We start from the raw sequence: 20,521 nt of genomic DNA on the forward strand, positions 1-20,521 counted from the left end.
GGTGATTCCTTCTCTCCTGTATCAAGAAGAGCATAACAGTTATCTATTACCACAGCAGGAGGGTTAGCAGCAGGGGTGGAGCACTGCCTGCTGCCAGAAGTAACCAGCTGCCAGTGTCCACCCTGAGCCATCTCCTCCTCCACTGGTGTGTCAGTAGTCCTGTGATCTGGGACAGCTACATCAGCTGTCTCCACATGGATACTGTCCAGGAATTGCTCATGGATATGGATGTTCCTCAGCCTAGCCACCTCCTCCTGTAGCTCTCCCACCTGCTGCCTGAGAGATTCCACCAGTAGGCACCTTTCACATTGGATGCCACCCCCAGCCTGGATATCAGTAAATGGAAATTGCAAGTTACAGTCTTTGCAAGCCCACACCAGAATCTGGGTAAAAGCATCCATGCTTTGGTGCTCTGTCTGGCTACAGGCGCAGGTGGAGGAGACAGAAGCAGTGCTGCCACAGGTGTTGTGGGTCCTCCTCACCATCGTAAGCCTCCCTCTGTCAAACTCGCTCAAATTCCCGTCTGCAGCTCCCTGTCCGCTCTGCTCTGCTTTAAATAGAAAGGTTTAGGATGTGGCTTGGTTTATAGGTTTAGGGGACCAATGGGTCACAGATGAGACCGACAAGGGACCCCCACTCCCTTTCTACTCCCCTTCCAAACTCCCTTGCGAAACTTCCTGTTAGCAGCTCCTGTCAATATATGTTGCCCTCCATGGTAAGGTATGCATGATGATAGGGGTATGTACATACCTGCCAGTTAGGTATTGTGATGGGGCAAGGCCCGATGGCTACAGTAAAGTACTGAGAAACAGGTATGTTAGCCCCAGGCTAAACAAATCTCTAGTACCCTGGTAACCAAATGGTAGTTGCTCCAGGTTAATCAAGGCACCTGGGGCCAATTAAGATCTTTCTAGAAGGCAGTAGAGATAGCTACTTTAATTAGAACACCTGCAGCCAATCAAGGCAGGCTAATCAGGGCACCTGGGTTTAAAAAGGAGCTCACTCCAGTCAGGCAGGGAGATCCAGAGGAGAAGGAGCGTGTGTGAGGAGCTGGGAGCAAGAAGGCAAGGAGCTGAGAGTGAGAGAGTGTACTGCTGGAGGATTGAAGAGGACAAGCATTATCAGACACCAGGAGGAAGGTCCTGTGGTGAGGATAAAGAAGGTGTTTGGAGGAGGCCATGGGGAAGTAGCCCAGGGAGTTGTAGCTGTCATGCAGCTGGTACAGGAGGCACTATAGACAGCTGTGATCCACAGGGCCCTGGGCTGGAACCCGGAGTAGAGGGCGGGCCCGGGTTCCCCCCAAACCTCCCAACTCCTGATCAGACACAGGAGGAGCTGACCCAGACTGTGGGTTCCACAAGAGGGGAAGATCACTGAGGTGAACAAATCCGCCAATAAGCGCAGGACCCACTAAGGTAGAGGAGGAACTTTGTCACAGTATGTACAAGATATACATTACTTTTCAACAAAATTCTGGTCTCCTGTCTTTTTTCTCTCCAAAACAAGTGTCCTAGGTCCTTTTCAGCATAGTATATAGTGGTACAGGCAATACAGGAATTTGAATGCAAATGACAATTTACAATGATGGATATTATAAAGCACCACTACAGTACAAATATGCAGTTAGGTTGCTGAATTAAAGTGTAACTGCAAAGTAAAACTATACCATAGAACGCTACATCTTCACGAACCACAGTAAGGCTAAACCAAAAAGCAATTGTGTTAGTGCTTCAACCCAGCATAGATATGTGGGTGGCATTTCAGATCAAGTTCAAGGTCCCTGTCCTTATCTTCAAAGTGCTCCATGGCCTGGACCCAGGACACCTGAAACACCCTTTAAAGTTCTGGGATGAAGCCTATGTTTGACAACTTTGCTCCTCTGGCACAATGGAGTTCTCAACAGTAAGCATACAGCTCAATTGTGTGGGAGACAGAACTTTCTCTGGGGCAGTCCAAGTCTGTGGAATGAACTAAAGACTATCACAAACTTGACCACTTTCTGCTCCAAGTGATAGGTGCATTTCTTTGACCTTGCCTTCTCTAATGTAAACACATGGAAACAGACTAACATAGCTACCCCTCTGATACATGGAAACAGGTATTTAAAATAAAAAAAAAGTACAAAACCCCTTACTAAAAGAAGCCCCTCCACTCTACACACTTCTCCCTCCAGGGAAAGGATGAGAGAAATAAACAACATGTGACAGATGTGTAGTCATATTGCTTAATGCATTACTGGAATGCACTCAGACATTTCAGTGATTAGTGCAGTATAAAAACCTATATAGAATAGAATAATGTAAACATTTATGTAACAATCTTGTCATTTCCTTCTTAAATCGTGTCTCAGATCTACTGCGGCACACCTAGTAGATAAAAGTGCTTTTGTGAATATTCAATTTCTAGAAGCTTTCCATAACACTCAGAATCCAGCAATGCTCAGAATATTTTTAAAAAAGAACAGGAGTATTCGTGGCACCTTAGAGACTAACAAATTTACTAACATGGCTGCTACTCTGAAACCTGAGAATATTTTTAGTGTTGAAATATTACTTTTTCTTTATAATGTCTTGACAATTTTGCTAAATTTATTTCAAGTTGTATTTCAAAATATGAAAGCCTACAGAGTATAAATTACTGATTTAGCTACCTGCTTTAGTGCTTCACTGTATGAGGAATAGGACTCTTCTGCCTTCCTATCCTGCAGAACCATTTCTTAGTAGCCTTCTGTGGAGAGTCTAAAGCATATGAAATCTTCATTGTAATCTCTCTATCCATGCCCACAGAATACTAATTCTGATAAATATGGTTGCAAACTTACATTATACAGCTGCTACATCCTTAATTTGATCAATTAATTCATTCTGTGCTGAAGAATAGCAATAGACATGGAAGCTTAGGATGCAATACCATGTTTGGAAAGGAGTGTTTTTTTGAATGCATGATTCTCTTATGTTGTCTCTCACTGTTTAACACTTCCTCCAGAGAGCAAATGATCTATTTTGCAAATTTCACCAGGACAAAAGAGGAAAATCAAGATGCTTTATGTAATTTTGACTCCTGGCTTTCTCTCTTTCTCTCCTCGCAATCTTCCACACTCATACACACAGCTGACCCTTTATCTGCATGTTTCCTAGTATTCACCTCTTCATTCAACCTGCAGTCCAGGTTCAACTTTCCTACTTGTCAAAAGGGCCACTACATGACTTGGTCTTCATTAAGCACTGCTCTTTTTCTGAACTCTATTGCTGGGTTTCCCTTCTTCACCATCATCTGGTCTCTTAAAGCATTGCCCACCATGTCCCTTCTTCACTCCCTGTCACTCAGCCTCTCTGTCACTTCCATTTCATCAGCATTGATGACTTCTCATCTGCTCTCAGCCCTTCCCTTCCTTTCTTTCATTGATATGATTGTTGATTCTCATCATGCTTCACTCTCCTTCACTCTTATTTATACTGTTCCTCTCTTCCATCACAAGATCAACCCTACCAACTCCCAGCCCTGGCTGACACCCAACATCTGCTTCTTTCACTGCTTCTCTCATGTTACAGAGTGGAAATCCTGTGACTAGGATGATTTCCTCCACTACAAATTATTTTTCTCCTCTTTTACTCCACTATTTTTCTTTGTAAACAACTCTCCTTCTCCAGCTTAATAAATTCCAAGTCTTCAGTCTATGACTCATTCCTCCAACCCTCCCCTCCTCTGGCTTCCACTTTTCTCTCTACATAGGATCTTGCCGATTTCTTCCAAGAGAAAGCTGACAAAATACCTCATGACCTTTCCCCTCCTCATGGTTTGCCTTTCCTTCCTCCTTCCACTCTAAATCTCTCCCTTATCATAACAGATCTGAGCAATCCTTAACCTCTTATTCTCCTCAGACTCTTTCCACTCAAAATGAAAGCACGTTTTAGTCTCTCCAATCTTAAAAACAAAAAACAAATAAGTCATGCCTGAACTCATTTGCCTCTCCAAATACCGTGCTCTCTCTTTTCTTTCATGTCTAAACTCACTGTCTACTCCAATTACATCCTACACCTTCTCCAATCTAGCTTCTGCTCCTTGCATTGAACAGAAACCACTCTTGCCAAAATCTCTAATAATCTCTTCCTAGCCAAAGCTCATAACTAGTACACCATTCTCCTCGACTTGTCAGCTGTCTTCAACACCATCAACCATGCACTTCTTCTTGAAATCTTGTCCTTGGCTTACATGACTCTATCCTGATTCTCCCTCTACTTCTCTAATTGCTCCTTCAGTGTCTCTCTTGCAGGATTCTCCTCATCCCCTCTCCAGCTTTTGTATGGGATCCACAGGCCTCTAGCTTTGATCCCCATCTCTTCTTCCTCTACATCTTTTTTCTGGGTAAACACATCCATAAACACTATTCCTGGTCTTCTTCTATACTGACTAATATCTCAGCCAATCTCTCTGACATCTCCTCATGGATGTCTAGCCATCAGCTCAAACTCAATTTGGTTAAAGCAGAATTCTTAATCTTCCCTCCAAGGCCTTCCTGCTAACTCCCTTCTCAATTGCTGCAGACAACACCACCATCCTGCCTGTCATTCAGACCCATAACCTGGGTATCATCTTCGATTTGGATTAGGGCTGTCGATCAATTGCAGTTAACTCACATGATTAACTTAACCAATTAATCATGATTACAAAAAATAATCACCATTAATCGCAGTTTTAATCGCATAGTTAAATAGAATACCAATTGAAATGTATTAAATATTTTGGAAGTTTTCTACATTTTCAAATATATTGATTTCAACTTACAGCACAAAATACAAAGTGTACAGTGCTCACTTTAAATTTATTTTTATTACAAATATTTGCATGGTAAAAGTGATAAACAAAGGAAATAGTCTTTTTTTATTCGCCTCATACAAGTACTGTAGTGCAATCTCTTATCGTGAAAGTGAAACTTATAAATGTAGATTTTTTTTGTTACATAACTGCATTCAAAAACAAAACAATGTAAATCTTTAGAGCCTACAAGTCCACTCAGTCCTACTTCTTGTTCAGCCAATCACTAAGACAAACAAGTGTGTTTACATTATTGGGAGATAATGCTGTCCGCTTCTTATTTATGTCACCTGAAAGTGAAAACAGGTGTTCACATTCCACTTTTGTAGCTGGCATTGCAAGGTATTTATGTGCCAGATATGCTAAACATTCATACGCCCTTCATTCTTCAGCCACCATTCCAAAGAACATGCTTCCATGCTGACGACGCTCATTAAAAGAAATAATGTGTTAAGTAAATTTGTGACTGAACTCCTTGGGGGAGAATTGTATGTCTCCTGCTTTGTATATCTGCATTCTGACATATATTTAATTTTATAGCAGTCTTGGTTGATGACCCAGCACATATTGTTCATTTTAAGAACACTTTCACTTCAGATTTGACAAAACTTGAAGGTACCAATGAGAGAATTCTAAAGATAGCTACAGTACTCAACCCAAGATTTAGGAATATGAAGTGCCTTCTGAAATCAGAAATCTTAAAAGAGCAGCACTCCAATGCAGAAACTACTGAACCTGAACCACCAAAGAAGAAAATCAACCTTCTGCTGGTGACATTTGACTCAGATGATGAAAATGAACATATGTTAGTCCTCACTGCTTTGGACTGTTATCGAGCAGAATCAATCATCAGCATGGATGCCTGTCCTCAGGAATGGTGGTTGAAGCATGAAGGAATATATGAATCTTTAGCACATCTGGCACATAAATATCTTGCAATGCTGGCTACAACAGCGCCATGCAAATTCCTGTTCTCACTTTCACGTGACATTGCAAACAAGAAGCGGGCAGCATTATCTCCTGCAAATGTAAACAAACTTGAACAAGAAGCAGAACTGAGTGGACTTGTAGGATCTAAAGTTTTACACTGTTTTATTTTTGAATGCAGTTTTTTTTTACATAATTCTATATTTATAAGTTCAACTTTCATGATAACGAGATTGCACAACAGTACTTGTATTTGGTGAATTTAAAAATACTATTTCTTTTGTTTTTTTACAGTGCAAATATTTGTTATAAAAATAAATATAAAGTGAGCACTGTACACTTTGTATCCTGTGTTGTAACCGAAATCAGTATATTTGAAAATGTAGAAAACTTCCAAAAATGACTAATCAAGATTAATTTTTTTAATCGCTTGACAGCCCTAATTTGGACCTATCTCTGGGTCCTTACATCCAGGCCATGACTAATTCTTGAAGATTCTTTCTGCATAACGTCTCCAGGATGTGCCCTTTCTTATCCATTCACAAAGCTAAAACTCTCATAATCTGATTTCTAGATTTCTGCAACATCCTTTTTTCTGGCCTTGACAAATGAAATCTTGCCAGTTCACATCCATTCAGAGGGCTGCTGCAAAGACAATTTTCCAAGTTCACTGCTTTGATCATATCACCCCTCTTTGCATCCCTCCCTGGCATCAAACATAAGCTATCTGTCTTCATTTTCAAGGGCCTTCGCAGTCTATCCCCACCCTACTTATCAACTCTGATTCACTACTGAGATGTTAATGGTTGTCTCCAACTGGCCAATGATCTTAACCTACATTGCCCACTTATTAAATTTTCAAATAAGCACTTTCATACTTTCTCCCATATGTTGCATCTCATGCTTGGAAGAAGCTCCCTGTAAATATCTGCAAAACTAACTCATTATTCTCCTTCAAATTCCTCCTTAAAACTTCTTTTGTTGTTGCTGTTATTTTTTGATGTCTTCTAAAAAAAACCAACCTGATAACAGGGCACTGATTGCTTATATCACTGCCAACCGAGCTGACTAATATTGTCTCTTTTCCTTGTACTCACCCATCTGTTTGTATCCATCTGTTGTCTCTTGTCTTATACTTAGATTGTAAACTCTTTAGGGCAGAGGCCCTCTTTTTGTTCTGTTTGCACATTGCCCAGCTTAATGTGGTCCTAGTCCATGAACAGGGCTCCTAGCAGGTAGTACAAACAAACAAACAAACAAACAAACAGTAATGCGCAATAGGCAAGTCTTCTGAAACAACTCAATACGTCAGTTCAGAACTCTTAATGTAGATTCACAAAGACAAACTGTCCTATGGGTAAGACACATATATGGCTGCTTGAACCCTGCTGAATATGCTAAAGCAGAAGAGTCTGTAAAATGTTGAGGAGTTTATGGTAGCAGAAAGAGGTCACACCTCTCTTGTACTGATATGTCAGAGGGAACTGTAACAATCAACAGAAGTGGGCAGCCTTCAGTGGGAATGAGTTGAGATGAGGATATGTACGGAATCAGCACACTTTCTTCTCATTTAGTAAAGTTCAATAGTGACTCCTGTATTTGAAGAGACAATTAATACCTTCCTTCAGAAAACCAAGGTTCCTACTTCTCTGAAAGAAATAAGTAAAAAAAATTTCCCCCTAGACCATGCAATTTCTCAGCTATCGTTTGGTCTCAAATCTCTTTATTTTGAAGAAGGTTATTGAGAAAATAAATGGAAGGCAACTACAGAACTACCTACAAGTCTTAGATTTTTGTGACATCTCTCAATCTCCTGGCACTGATCTGATTGGTCAATCTTACCCTGGTGATGAAGATCAAGAGTTCACTCTGACCTTTTCAGAACAGCTGACGTTGATCTATTGACCATGAGGTACTGTTGATACTTTTCTGTATATAGACAGAGTTGCTTAAGTGTCTTCTTTCTTCGATGTCTGGGAGGACCCAGTATCACAACTGAGATGTGGGCAGTCAGACCTACTGGTTGGAGCAGGAGTCGGGAATCAGGCCGAGTCAGGAACCAAGAGGTTAGAGTCCGAGATGGGCCAATGGTCAGACCAAGAGTAAGGAAGCAGGCAGGGTTAGATTACCGGGAGATCGGAGACTGAATCAGGCCAGATGGTGAACCAAGAGTCAGGCATTAGGAGGCAGGCAGGGTCAGGTTACCAGGAGAATGGGGTTGGGTGCCAGGTTACAGACAGGTATCAGAAGAGTAGCCATAATAATCTGGATCTGTAACAAGCAACAAAGAGTCCTGTGGCACCTTACAAACTAACAGATGTATTGGAGTATAAGCTTTCATGGGTGAATGTCACATGCGTCTGATGAAGTGGGTATTCACTCACAAAAGCTCATGCTCCAATACATCTGTTAGTCTATAAGGTGCCACAGGACTCTTTGTTGCAGGATACAGAGAGCAATCGAATAGTGAAGTTGGGGACAAACCAGGGTCAGAAGCTGGAATCTAAAGTCTATCACAAGCAAGGTGTGAAGCAGATACAGGCAGGCAATCTGTGTTGTTGCTCAGACAGTTCCCTTTCATGGCTTCCTGGTTTAAGTCCTGGTACCAACTAATCAGTGGGCTGTGAGGGACTAGCACTCAGGCCGTCCTGGGCAGCACTTCCTGCTCAGCCCAGCGTTGCAGGGTCCTCCCATGGGACCCCTAAACTTCCCACTGTGATGTGGTGGTGTCACTGGCCCAGAACCTCCAGGGTCCCAGTTTCCAGCGCTGCAAGTTCTAACACACCCAATGTAGCACAGTCTACCCCTGTAACAGTCTATATTATTATGTTCACCACTTTTACAAGACTGATATATTTTGTACAAAGTTTGCTTTGTGAGGTATAATTTGAAATGGCATAATCTGCTGAACATTATGGTTCTGGTATAATGTGTGTACGACTGTTACTTAAATATATTGCAATTTTGGGTAATACCCACAAACCAGTTTTTCAGAGACAAAGCCACACAAACACCCCAGCTAGATTTTAAAGAACCATCACCGGCTTTAGCAGCCATTCTTCAGCAACGGGAAAGTGTAAACAAAAAATTTACATTTCATCACAGAGATAGATGGTTCAGCCCTCACATCTGCAAGAGACTATTTGTCACCTGCATCCCCGTTAGAATTAATCCTCAAAGAGTGGAGGATGGTACAAGAGAGAGACAGTGGCCTCCATTTCACCTCTCCTCTTCCCATCTCTTTGCTCATGACATCAACAACTCTCAAAGGGGGACTAGTCCCAAGCTGAAAGGAGAGAGAGCCTGTGAAATTTACAACAGAGTTTGGTGAGACAAAACCTTTGCTTTTAAGTTCACTTAGGTTGTTAAACAAGGTATTAGCTTGCATCATCACTTGTAATCACTTAAAAGTTATCTTTCTGCAGTTAATAAACTTACTTTATTGTTTTATCTCAAATAGTGTGTTTAGATTCCAGTATGTGGGAAACTCCATTTGGAATAACAACACTGGTGCATATATCATTTTCCTTCGATGAAATAACAGACTTTCTATGAGCTTGCATTGTTCAGTAGTGTGCCAGACAATACAAGACACATTTCTGGGTGTCGTCCTGTAAGTAATTCATGAGTGACTGGTCAGAGTGATCATGTATTTAGCTGGAAATGAATTTGCATGCTGAAGACTGTGTGAACAGGCCAGTAGTGGTGTTCTGACATCAAAGCAGTGCAAAAGACACCCCAGGCTAGAGAATTAAGGGGACACAGCTGTTCAGTGGTCCAGATTGAACTGTGGGGCACACTTCTATGTACACCAAACCCTATTATCCGAACTTCCGCATTATCTATATCCCTTCCTTGTCTCCTGTATATCTCATTCTTGGGGACAAAGGATTTGGATAACGCAGAGGTTCAGATAATAGAACAGAGATCCCTGGCCAGGACTGAGAGGTCATTCCTGGGCCTGGGGGAAGCCCCACGGCTGCTGAATGGCTCCTGCTGCAAAACAGGGAGGCCTCTGCAGCCCTGCTGTCACAGGAGGCAAATAACTACCCCCCAGCGGTGAGGTAGGCTACCCACTGCTGAAAGGCTCCTGCCTTCTTCATTATCCAAACTCCCAATTATTCAAATGAAATCCATGTCTCCAGTGCTACTTGGGTAATCGGGAGTATACTGTAAAAGACGGTTACTCACCGTTGTAACTGTTGTTCTTCGAGATGTGTTGCTCATATCCATTCCAGGTAGGTGTACGCGCCGCGCGTGCACGTCTGCCGGAAACTTTTTACCCTAGCAACTCCAGTGGGCCGGCAGGTCGCCCCCTAGAGTGGCGCCACTATGGTACTAGATATATACCCCTGCCGCCCCGCCCGCTCCTCAGTTTCTTCTTGCCAGCTACTCTGACAGTGGGGAAGGAGGGCGGGTGTGGAATGGATATGAGCAACACATCTCGAAGAACAACAGTTACAACGGTGAGTAACCGTCTTTTCTTCTTCGAGTGATTGCTCATATCCATTCCAGGTAGGTGATTCCCAAGCCTTACCTAGGCGGTGGGGTCGGAGTGAGAGGTCGCAGCCTGGAGTACTGCAGAGCAAAAGGCCGCATCATCTCTGGACTGCTGAACCAGGGCATAATGGGAAGCGAATGTGTTGACCGATGACCAGGTCGCCGCCCTACAAATCTCTAGGATTGGGACGCGGGCAAGGAAAGCCAGCGATGATGCCTGTGCTCTGGTGGAGTGAGCAGTCACACGGCCCGTCGGGACATGGGCCAGGTCGTAGCAGGTCCTGATGCAGGAGGTAACCCAGGAAGATATCCTCTGGGAGGAAATCGGCAGCCCCTTGACCCGGTCCGCTACCGCCACAAATAACTGGGGGGACTTGCAGAATGGTTTGGTCCCGTCCACATAAAATGCTAGGGCCCGACGGACATCTAAGTGAGTGGAGCTGTTGCTCCCTGCGGGACGAATGGAGCTTTGGGAAAAAGACTGGGAGGAAGATCTCTTGGTTAACGTGGAAAGCTGAGACCACCTTGGGAAGAAAGGCAGGGTGAGGCCTCAGCTGTACCTTGTCTTTATGGAAGATGGTATACGGTGGGTCCACTGTGAGGGCCCTCAGCTCTGACACTCGTCTAGCTGAGGTGATGGCCACTAGGAAGGCGGTCTTCCACGAGAGGTAGAGCAGGGAGCAAGTAGCTAATGGCTCGAATGGTGGGCCCATGAGCCGAGTTAGGACCAGGTTGAGGTTCCATGAAGGGGCAGGAGGGCGGATTTGTGGATAGAGCCGCTCCAGTCCCTTCAGGAATCTCACCACCATAGGGTGGGAGAAGACAGAACATCCGTCCACTCCAGGATGAAACGCGGAGATGGCCGCTAGGTGGACCCGGAGGGACGACAATGTCAGACCCTGGGTCTTGAGGGACCAGATGTAGCCTAAAATAGTGGTGACGGGAGTCTCCATAGGGCGAAGACCTTTCTCCGAACACCAGCAGGATAAACGCTTCCACTTAGCTGAGTAAGTAGCCCTGGTGGAAGGCTTTCTACTGCCCAGGAGAACCTCCCGAACTGGGGTAGAACAGCGTAACTCGGAGCCTGTCATTCACGCAGGAGCCATGCCTTAAGGTGTAGAGACGGAAGGTCCGGGTGACAGAGCCTGCCATGGTCCTGGGTGATCAGGTCCAGATGTAGGGGCAGGGCAACTGGGTTGGCTACTGAGAGGTCCAGCAACATGGGGTACCAATGCTGTCTGGCCCATGCTGGAGCTATGAGAATCACCCAAGCTCTGTCTCTGCACACCTTGAGGAGAACCCTGTGTATCAGCAGAACGGGAGGGAATGCGTAAAACAGGTGGGTTGTCCATGGGATCAGGAATGCATCTGCTAGAGACCCTGGCTCCCGACCCTGGAAGGAGCAGAATGCTCGACACTTCCTGTTCTGCCTGGACGCGAAGAGGTCCATCCGGGGACAACCCCACCTCTGGAAGAGTGAGAAGGCGACATCTGGACGGAGGGACCACTCGTGCGAACGGAAGGATCTGCTCAGCCGATCCGCTAGAGTGTTCCGCACTCCCAGGAGATAGGAGGCGGAAAGGTGAACCGAATGAGCTATGCAAAACTCCCAGAGGCGCATTGCCTCGAGACACAGGGGAGAGGACCTGGTGCCGCCCTGCTTGTTGATGTAAAACATGGTCGTCGTGTTGTCGGTGAACACTGCGACACAACGACCTTGAAGGAGATGGACAAACGCTTGACAAGCCAGACGGACCGCTCTCAACTCTCGTATGTTGTTATGGAGGTTGATCTCTTGAGGTGATCACAAGCCCTGAGTTCTTTGGGCGCCGCAGTGTGCCCCCCAGCCCAGATCTGAGGCGTCCGTAGTCAGGGATGCCAAGGGCTGGGGAGGATGGAACGGGAGCCCCGCACAGACTACGGACTGGTCCAGCCACCACTGAAGGGAGTCCAGTACCCTCTGAGGAACGGTGATGACTGTGTCCAATGAATGTCTGGCCGGCCGGTACTGCGCGATGAGCCAAGATTGAAGAGGCCTCATGCGGAGTCGGGCATATGCCGTCACGAACGTACAGGCCGCCATGTAGCCTAGAAGGGCCAGACATGTTCGTAGAGAGGTCAGCAGGGCCGCCTGCAAGCGCAGAATGATGGCCGACAGCGACTGGAACCTGGGCAAGGGTAGCAAGGCCCTGGCCAGGGTAGAGTCCAGAACGGCTGCGATGAACTCTATCCGCTGCGTGGGGAGCAGAGTAGACTTGTCTACATTGATGACGAGGCCCAAGGCAGCAAAGAGGGTGCTGATCCTGCAGACGTGGTCGCGGACCTGCAGCTCCGATGTGCCTCGAATCAGCCAGTCGTCCAGATAGGGGAAGACGTGAATGCGGCAACGTCGAAGGTGTGCGACGACGACTGCCATGCATTTCGTAAACACCCTCGGGGCCGTAGAGAGGCCAAACTGGAGGACCGCAAATTGATAATGTTGGCGATCGACCACAAAGCGGAGGAAACGTCTGTGCTGGGGGGCAATGGAGATGTGGAAATAAGCATCCTGCATGTTGAGGGCGGCGTACCAGTCTCCGGGATCCAGGGATGGGATGATGGTTCCAAGGGATACATACGGAACTTCAACTTCACCATATACTTGTTGAGTTCCCGCAGGTCGAGGATGGGCCTGAGGCCGCCCTTGGACTTGGGGATTAGAAAGTAGCGGGAATAAAACCCCTTGCCCTTCTCGTTTTCCGGAACCGCCTCTATGGCTCCCTTGACGAGGAGCGCGTGCATCTCCTGACGGAGGAATTGCTCGTGAGAGGGGTCCCTGAAAAGGGACGGGGATGGTGGGGGGGGGGCGAAGAAAACTGCAGGCGATAACTGGCCTGCACCGTAAGCAAGACCCAACGGTCTGATGTTATTCGGGTCCACGCCGGGAGGAAAAAAGAAAGACGGTTGGAAAACTGCGGGGAAGGATCCGGAGGGGAAACTGGTACTGCGCCCTCGGGCGCACCTTCAAAATGAAGGCTTAGGTCCTGGAGGGGCCTTGGCAGAGCCTTGGTTCTGCCCCGTTTGGCCACCGGACTGCCTGCGGCAGTTGTTCCTGCCGTGGCGCCTAGAGAGGTCCTGCCGCGGGCGGAACTGAGGGTACGGCCGCCGCTGCTGCTGCTGTTTCTGCTGCTGGAATGGCCTGCGCTGTGTTGCAGGCGTATGCATTCCCAGCGACTGTATTATGACCCTGTTGTCCTTGAGGTCTTTTAGTTTGTGGTCTGTTTTATCGGAAAACAGGCCCTGGCTTTCAAAGGGGAGGTCCTGGATAGTATGTTGGAGCTCCGGTGGAAGGCCAGAGACCTGCAGCCAAGAAATTCGGCGCATCGTGAGCCCCGAGGCCAGGGTCCGAGCGGCCGAGTCGGCAGCATCAAGGGAGGCCTGTAGCGATGTCCTTGCTACTTTCTTGCCCCCATCCAGGATGGTGGAAAACTCCTGGCGGGCGTCCTGTGGCAAGAGCTCCACGAACTTCCCTGCCGCTACCCACGAGTTGAAGGAGTAGCGGCTGAGGAGGGCCTGCTGGTTTGAGACCCGGAGCTGTAGCGCCCCCACCGAATAGACCTTGCGGCCCAGGAGGTCCATTCGTCTCGCCTCCTTCGACTTTGGCGCTGGGGCCTCTTGACCGTGGTGCTCCCTGTCGTTCACCGACTGGACCACCAATGAGCAGGGTGTCGGGTGAACGTAGAGGTATTCATAGCCCTTCGAGGGGGCCATGTACTTCCGTTCCACCCCTCGAGCAGTCGGAGGGATGGAGGCCGGTGACTGCCAGATGTTAGCGGCATTGGCCTGGATTGTTTTTATAAAGAGCAGGGCCACTTTGGTGGGCGCATTGGCGGAGAGGATGCTCACCACCGGGTCCTCAATTTCAGACACCTTCTCCGCTTGCAAGTCCAGGTTCTGAGCCACCCGGCGGAGGAGGTCTTGGTGCGCCCTAAGATCGAGTGGGGGAGGGCTGGAGGACGAGGTACCCGCCACTGCCTCATCCAGAGAAGACGACGAGGAAACCCCCGGCAACAGAGTGTCCACGGGGGGTTCCATGTGGGGCTGCACCTCCGTCTCTGGAGGGGGCTCTGGGTCCCGGTGACTGGACCTGCTGTCTGCTTCCGGGGAGGGAGGGGGTCTAGATACTGTCGCCTCTGGTGGTCTGCATTCCCCCGTAGGGCGGGGGGTAATGTGTTGCGGACCCTGGGCTTGGGAATACGCCCATGGGGTCCAAAACCCCCACTGTTGAGGCCCTCGCTCTTGTGGTGGAGGGTCCTGGAACAGGGCCGAGTGTCTGTCCTGGCCCATGGCATAGGCGCTGTCAGCCTGGGAAGACACCGATGGCTCCCTAGAAGGCCACGGAGGCGCTGAGCCTGATTGGTATGCGTCTCTGTGCGCCGGGTCCAACACTCCCCTCGGTGCCGAGGGTCGGTGCCGCAACCCACATTGGTGCCGGGATCGGGAACGGCGTGATGACCGGTGCCGGGATCCGGATCGGGAGCGATGTCGGTGCCGGGAGCGGGACCATGACCTTCGATGAGCGCGGTGCAGGGACAGCAGCGGAGACCTGCCACCGGCGCGGTGCCGGGAGGTCGACCGGGATCGGGACCTACCACCGGTTCGGTGCCGGGAGGTCGACCGAGGAGCCGAACGTCGAGGTGAACGGCTCCTGGAGTCTCGGTGCCGGCGGTGAGAGGAGCCCGACCGGGACCGTGCAGATGGCAATCGGTGCCGCGAGTACGACTGGTACCACATGGGAGAACGGTGCCGGGACTCCAAGCGGCGCCCTGAGCGCGAGCGTTCACGCCTCTGGGGTGATCGGTGCCGGGACTCAGGAGACAGCGCTCGAAGCATCGGTTTACCCCTGGAGGTTACCCGTCCCGGGGGTGCCGGCTGAGGCTGCGATGGCTCCGTCATCGCGATCATGTCCCGCGCTGAGGCAAAGGTCTCCAGCGTAGATGGTACCAGTAGCTCGACCCCTGATCTTAAGGGGGAGCTAGGAGGGGCTGGACTGACGGACCTTTCGGGCCCGGAGTCGACAGCAGCCCTGCAGGCGGTGCTGCGGCCAGGGTAGGTGCCGGGCGCTCCACTCGGGCCTGCATCGATGGTGTTGCAGACGCCGAGGGACATGAGTCTGCTCCCAGTGCCGGAGATGGTCGGTGCCAGGGAGTCTTGCCGGTGCCGGCGCGGTCCGGGGAGTAGAATTGGCCGACTGCGCCGCCGGTGCCGGCGTCAGAGCCGCTTCCATGAGGAGTGCGCGGAGCCTCTGATCTTTCTCCTTCTTCATACGAGGCTTAAAGGCCTTGCAAATGCGGCACTTTTCGCTGATGTGCGATTCCCCCAGGCACTTAAGGCACGCGTCGTGGGGATCGCTAGTAGGCATGAGCTTCTTGCATGCCGAGCACTGCTTGAAGCCCGGCAAGCCAGGCATGGGCCCGGTGCCGGGCGCCGGTGAGGGCAACGGCCCACCCGCGAGCGATGTTAACCAACTATATACAAGACTGTAATTAACTACTATATTAACAAACTATCTACGAATTATCTATGAACTATTTACAACTAAGACGACGAACAAGTACAGGAGAGCTAGGGACGTGGAGGACAGCAAGCCGCACTCCACAGTTCCAGCAACCGACACGGTGGTAAGAAGGAACTGAGGAGCGGGCGGGCCGGCAGGGGTATATATCTAGTGCCATAGTGGCGCCACTCTAGGGGGCGACCTGCCGGCCCACTGGAGTTGCTAGGGTAAAAAGTTTCCGGCAGACGTGCACGAGCGGCGCGTACACCTACCTGGAATGGATATGAGCAATCACTCGAAGAAGAATCACTGATTTCTCATTGGCTTCAAATGCTCCCTCTCATGTGGAAAACATACCTTTACCTCTGTCAGGGGACTCCTCCTCCTTCATAATGGCTTCTTCAAAGGAGGAATGAAGCAGATGACAAATTCTGTTTGAAGTTTTTGGTTGTGGGATAACAGCTCATTGTTTTAACCTGCTCATTCTCCTTTTCTGACTGGATTTCAATGGATGCAAACACCTTCCTCTCCTTAGGGAAAAAATCTGTCCTATTTTTCTGGTTTGGGGCTATGAAGCTGAGAGTTTTTCTTAGAAGGAAGAGATGGAGCTTGTAGAAGATGATGATCTGGAGTGCTTTTTCAGTCTCTCTCTAAAAAAAACCTTTTTGGTTTTGTTGTGCTATCAGTGGGTAGGCGATCTGTCTTTTGGAAAAAAGAGTGAGAAAGGATGATAGACTGCTTGCCAAGTGACTCAGTTTACACCTAGGAATATGGGATGGAATTCTAGAGGTTTGCTCTGAAGATTTGGACTGAACCAGAGAGCTTGAGAGGAGTTTTGCTACTTAGTCTTTTATATTTATCCCAATTAATTATTCATTAGAAACAGTTCATCCAGTTTCAGGCATAAGTGTATGTGAGTATAACCCAGAGGCAGCTGATCTCAGTGTTATATCACACCCATCAGGGGACACTGCATATATTATTATTTATATTATAGCAGTTCTTAAAAAGCCCGTAAGAGATCAGTTCCCATTGTACAAATATTTAGAGAGAATCATTGACCTAAAACGCTCACAATCTAAACAGACAAGGCAGGCAAAGGAAATATTATGATTTTTATTTTACAGATAGGAAACTGAGGCAGAAAGATATTAATTGCCCTGCCCACAGTCTCAAAGGAAGTCAATGACAGATCTGGGAAATGAACCTTGATCTCCTGAATCCTTGTCCCATACCTTAATCACTTAAGAGACCATCTCCAATACTTCACAGGTGAGGTTGCAAAAGTTCACACTAAGAGACAAATGGTTTCATGTATTTGTCTACATGCGATCATATGGCTAGTTCCTAATGCAGAGACTGTTACCTCTTCCTAACAAAGGGTGATGGAATCGGGTGTCCAGCTGAACCATTCAACTCTAAATCATCAGAATTTTAGTTTTGAGTATTTCTAAATAAATTTGGAATAAGCTCCTGAGAAGGCTGACAGGACCCCAAAGAACTCATTCCAGGACTTGATAGCTCATGGCAACATTTGGGTGGAGCTCCCACGACAAGCCAAGTCATAGTCTACCTTGAGACATTTCAAACAACAATCATGTCCATCTGCGACAGATATCTCATACTGTGGGCACAGATTAAAGACACTGGGCTGTTACTCAGCCATTTTGTAAAAATGAAAACAAACAATACAAAAGCAATAAAGCACAACGTACGTAAAGTAAGTCTGAGAGAGCTATCTAGCTCAGAGCTCAGTAGATCAAGGCAGCATAATTAGAAACTTAAAACCTCACAGCTGATACATCAGTGAGGATACAATTTCAGAGATAACTTGAGAAAAAATATTGTCAGAGGGAAAGATGTTAAAGATACCGAATTAAGCTAGAGGGATCCATTGCAAGATGGTAACAGTAGTTTAAAGAAGCACCTCTGTCATCTGTCATGAAAAAGGCACTAGTAATGAAAGATAGTAGAGGCACTTGTCATATCCTCAGCAAAGGCAGACATGCATTACCTAGTGGCAAGATAGTTTAATGGCTTTAGAACTTGGAAGCTATGGGAGTTCCTTCTAGTCACATATTCAGGAACATACCTTTAGGAGAATCCCAGCATTATTACAGACATGCTAAAACACTAAGTCCAAAAGAATGTTAAAGATGCAAGATGGAATACTCAGAAGTCAAGAACTCTCAAAGTTAAGTCTTCCTGAACAACCTCAATGCTAAACATTTGTATGTACCTCGATATAACGCTGTCCTCAGGAGCCAAAAAAAATCTTATCGCGTTATATCGAACTTGCTTTGATGCACCGGAGTGCGCAGCAGCCCCTTTCCCGAGCACTACTTTACCGCGTTATATTCGAATTCATGTTATATCAGGTCATGAACATTCTCCTTCTTAGACATACTCTTAAATTAATATATGTTTCCTGTTTTCTAACTACAAAAAACTGACAGGGATATGCCCATGTATTGAAACTGGTTTCTCTAATGCCATTTATTACTATTATTTACATTAGAAAAGCATCTAGTGATTGAAGCCCTAGTGTGTTAGGTGCTGTATAGACAGAGACAGTTCCGCTTTCAAAGAGATAACTGTCTTATCTATTGAGACTGTAATAGATGTGTAACAGGTGGTTTGCCCTTTAAGGGCCAAGGGCCAGTCAGCCCTATTTTCATACCCAGCTGGGAATGGCCCACGTGATTGCTGTGAAGAGCTCAGCAGAGGAGGAGAGTCACAGGAAAGAAGTTGGATCCAGTGGCTGGCCCTAGAGCAGGGGGAGAGAGGCAAGGGGAAAGACCAATGAGCTTCTTCATCCTGATTTGGTCAGAGGAATAACTTTGTGTTGCTTTGGAAGTTTTATTTCTGAAGAATAAAACTGTGTCCTAAAGGAAGAGCCAGAACAGACTCTGGGCATGTCATTAATCCTTCCTGGGGAAGATGGGCCAGTAGCCTTCTAGGGTGGGAGGAAGGAAATATTATTCTCATTTGACAGATGGAGATGTGAGACATCATGATTAAATGACTTGCCCAAGGTTACACAGGAAGTCTGCAGCAGACCTGGGACTGAACCCAGATATCCTTAGTCCATTGTCTTAGACTCAAGACCATGCTTTCTCTCAGGTCCTATCATGGCCACAGAAGTTTTCGAGTGCTATGGAGAATCCGTGAGCCCAGCCAGTTTTGAAGTACCAGTGAAATAGTAATTTTGTGTGGAAATTATGAAAGAGTTAAGAGTGCTGATTTAATGGCTCTTTTAAAATTGATTTGATGTAAGATCATATTTGCAAATGCATATTCAGGGAATTCTTGAAATTATGAATTAGTGACCTGGCACCAGCACAGCTGCACAAGTTCATTAAAGATGACTGTGTAGTCATAGTGTTCAGAACTGAGTTCTGTCTTGATTCTGTGTCATTTTAGCCCTCACAGGATTCCAAACAGTTCTTGTTCATTCAAAAGGACTGGCAGGACAACAGACAGTTTAAACAAACAGTTCACTGTATTTGGTACATATTTCCATCTGCCACCGTGCAGTTTTGTTCCTCCGAGACTACCTGCCTGACCGGTTTCTGATCAACTTACTCCTTGCCAGTCTAACTCTCACTAACAGGCTCCAATTGCCACACTCTATGAGACCCTTCTCCCTTGCTCCATGATATCACTGTCCAGTTCCTGCTGGACTGTAAATTTCTTATTAGATATTTAGAAACAATAGTTTTCCTTGGGTACAAAGTCAAAAATCCATATAGAAAAGTTACTGCAGGAGTTAACTAATTGCTTTGTTTTGTTTTTTCGTATATAAAATTACAATTTAAAAACATTTTTTTTCTTCCTAAATATGCACATTTGTATTTTTTCCCATTAGGATTGTATCTCTGCTTATTCCTTTGCTGAAGGTATTCTTGTTTAGTTAACAGAAAGGATGGGGGAATAGGCTGATAGTCATAATCAAGTGATATTCATATAGGGAAAAAGACGGTTACTCACCTTTGTAACTGTTGTTCTTCGAGATGTGTTGCTCACATCCATTCCAGTTAGGTGTGCGCGCCGCGCGTGCACGTTCGTCGGAAACTTTTTACCCTAGCAACTCCAGTGGGCCGGCAGGTCGCCCCCTGGAGTGGAGCCGCCATGGCGCCCAATATATATCCCTGCCGGCCCGCCCGCTCCTCAGTTCCTTCTTGCCGGCTACTCCGACAGTGGGGAAGGAGGGCGGGTGTGGAATGGATGTGAGCAACACATCTCGAAGAACAACAGTTACAAAGGTGAGTAACCGTCTTTTCTTCTTCGAGTGATTGCTCACATCCATTCCAGTTAGGTGACTCCCAAGCCATACCTAGGCGGTGGGGTCGGAGTGAGAAGTCGCGGCATGGAGCACTGCAGTTCCGAAGGCCGCATCCTCCCTCGACTGCTGGACCAGGGCGTAGTGGGAAGCAAAGGTGTGGACCGATGACCAGGTCGCTGCCCGACAGATTTCCTGGATGGGCACACGGGCGAGGAAAGCCAGCGACGACGCCTGCGCCCTGGTAGAATGCGCAGTCACACGGCCCGTAGGGACATGGGCCAAGTCATAACAGGTCCTGATACAGGACGTAACCCAAGAGGATACCCTCTGGGAGGAGATAGGAAGCCCTTTCATACGATCTGCTACCGCCACGAAAAGCTGGGAGGATTTTCGGAAGGGTTTGGTCCTCTCTATGTAGAACGCGAGAGCCCTACGGACATCCAGCGAGTGGAGCTGCT

The 20,521-nt window shown here is 47.3% G+C and overlaps 1 protein-coding gene across 5 annotated transcripts in view; it reads right to left on the reverse strand.

The window, feature by feature from the left end:
* Positions 1–20,521, reverse strand: part of DPH6 (diphthamine biosynthesis 6) — a 382,018-nt gene that overhangs the window by 140,881 nt on the left and 220,616 nt on the right. Inside the window, exon 13 of one of the 5 annotated variants that reach the window (XM_030559377.1) lies at positions 18,489–18,545. The exons of the other annotated variants lie outside the window; for them this stretch is intronic. Within the exon in view, the coding sequence (XP_030415237.1) occupies positions 18,513–18,545 (33 nt within the window). The 3' untranslated portion in view covers positions 18,489–18,512. Of the gene's footprint in view, positions 1–18,488; positions 18,546–20,521 lie in introns of those variants that run through there. 5 annotated transcript variants of the gene reach the window in all.

Source organism: Gopherus evgoodei, chromosome 4, assembly GCF_007399415.2.
Source record: "Gopherus evgoodei ecotype Sinaloan lineage chromosome 4, rGopEvg1_v1.p, whole genome shotgun sequence".
NCBI lineage: Eukaryota > Metazoa > Chordata > Testudines > Testudinidae > Gopherus > Gopherus evgoodei.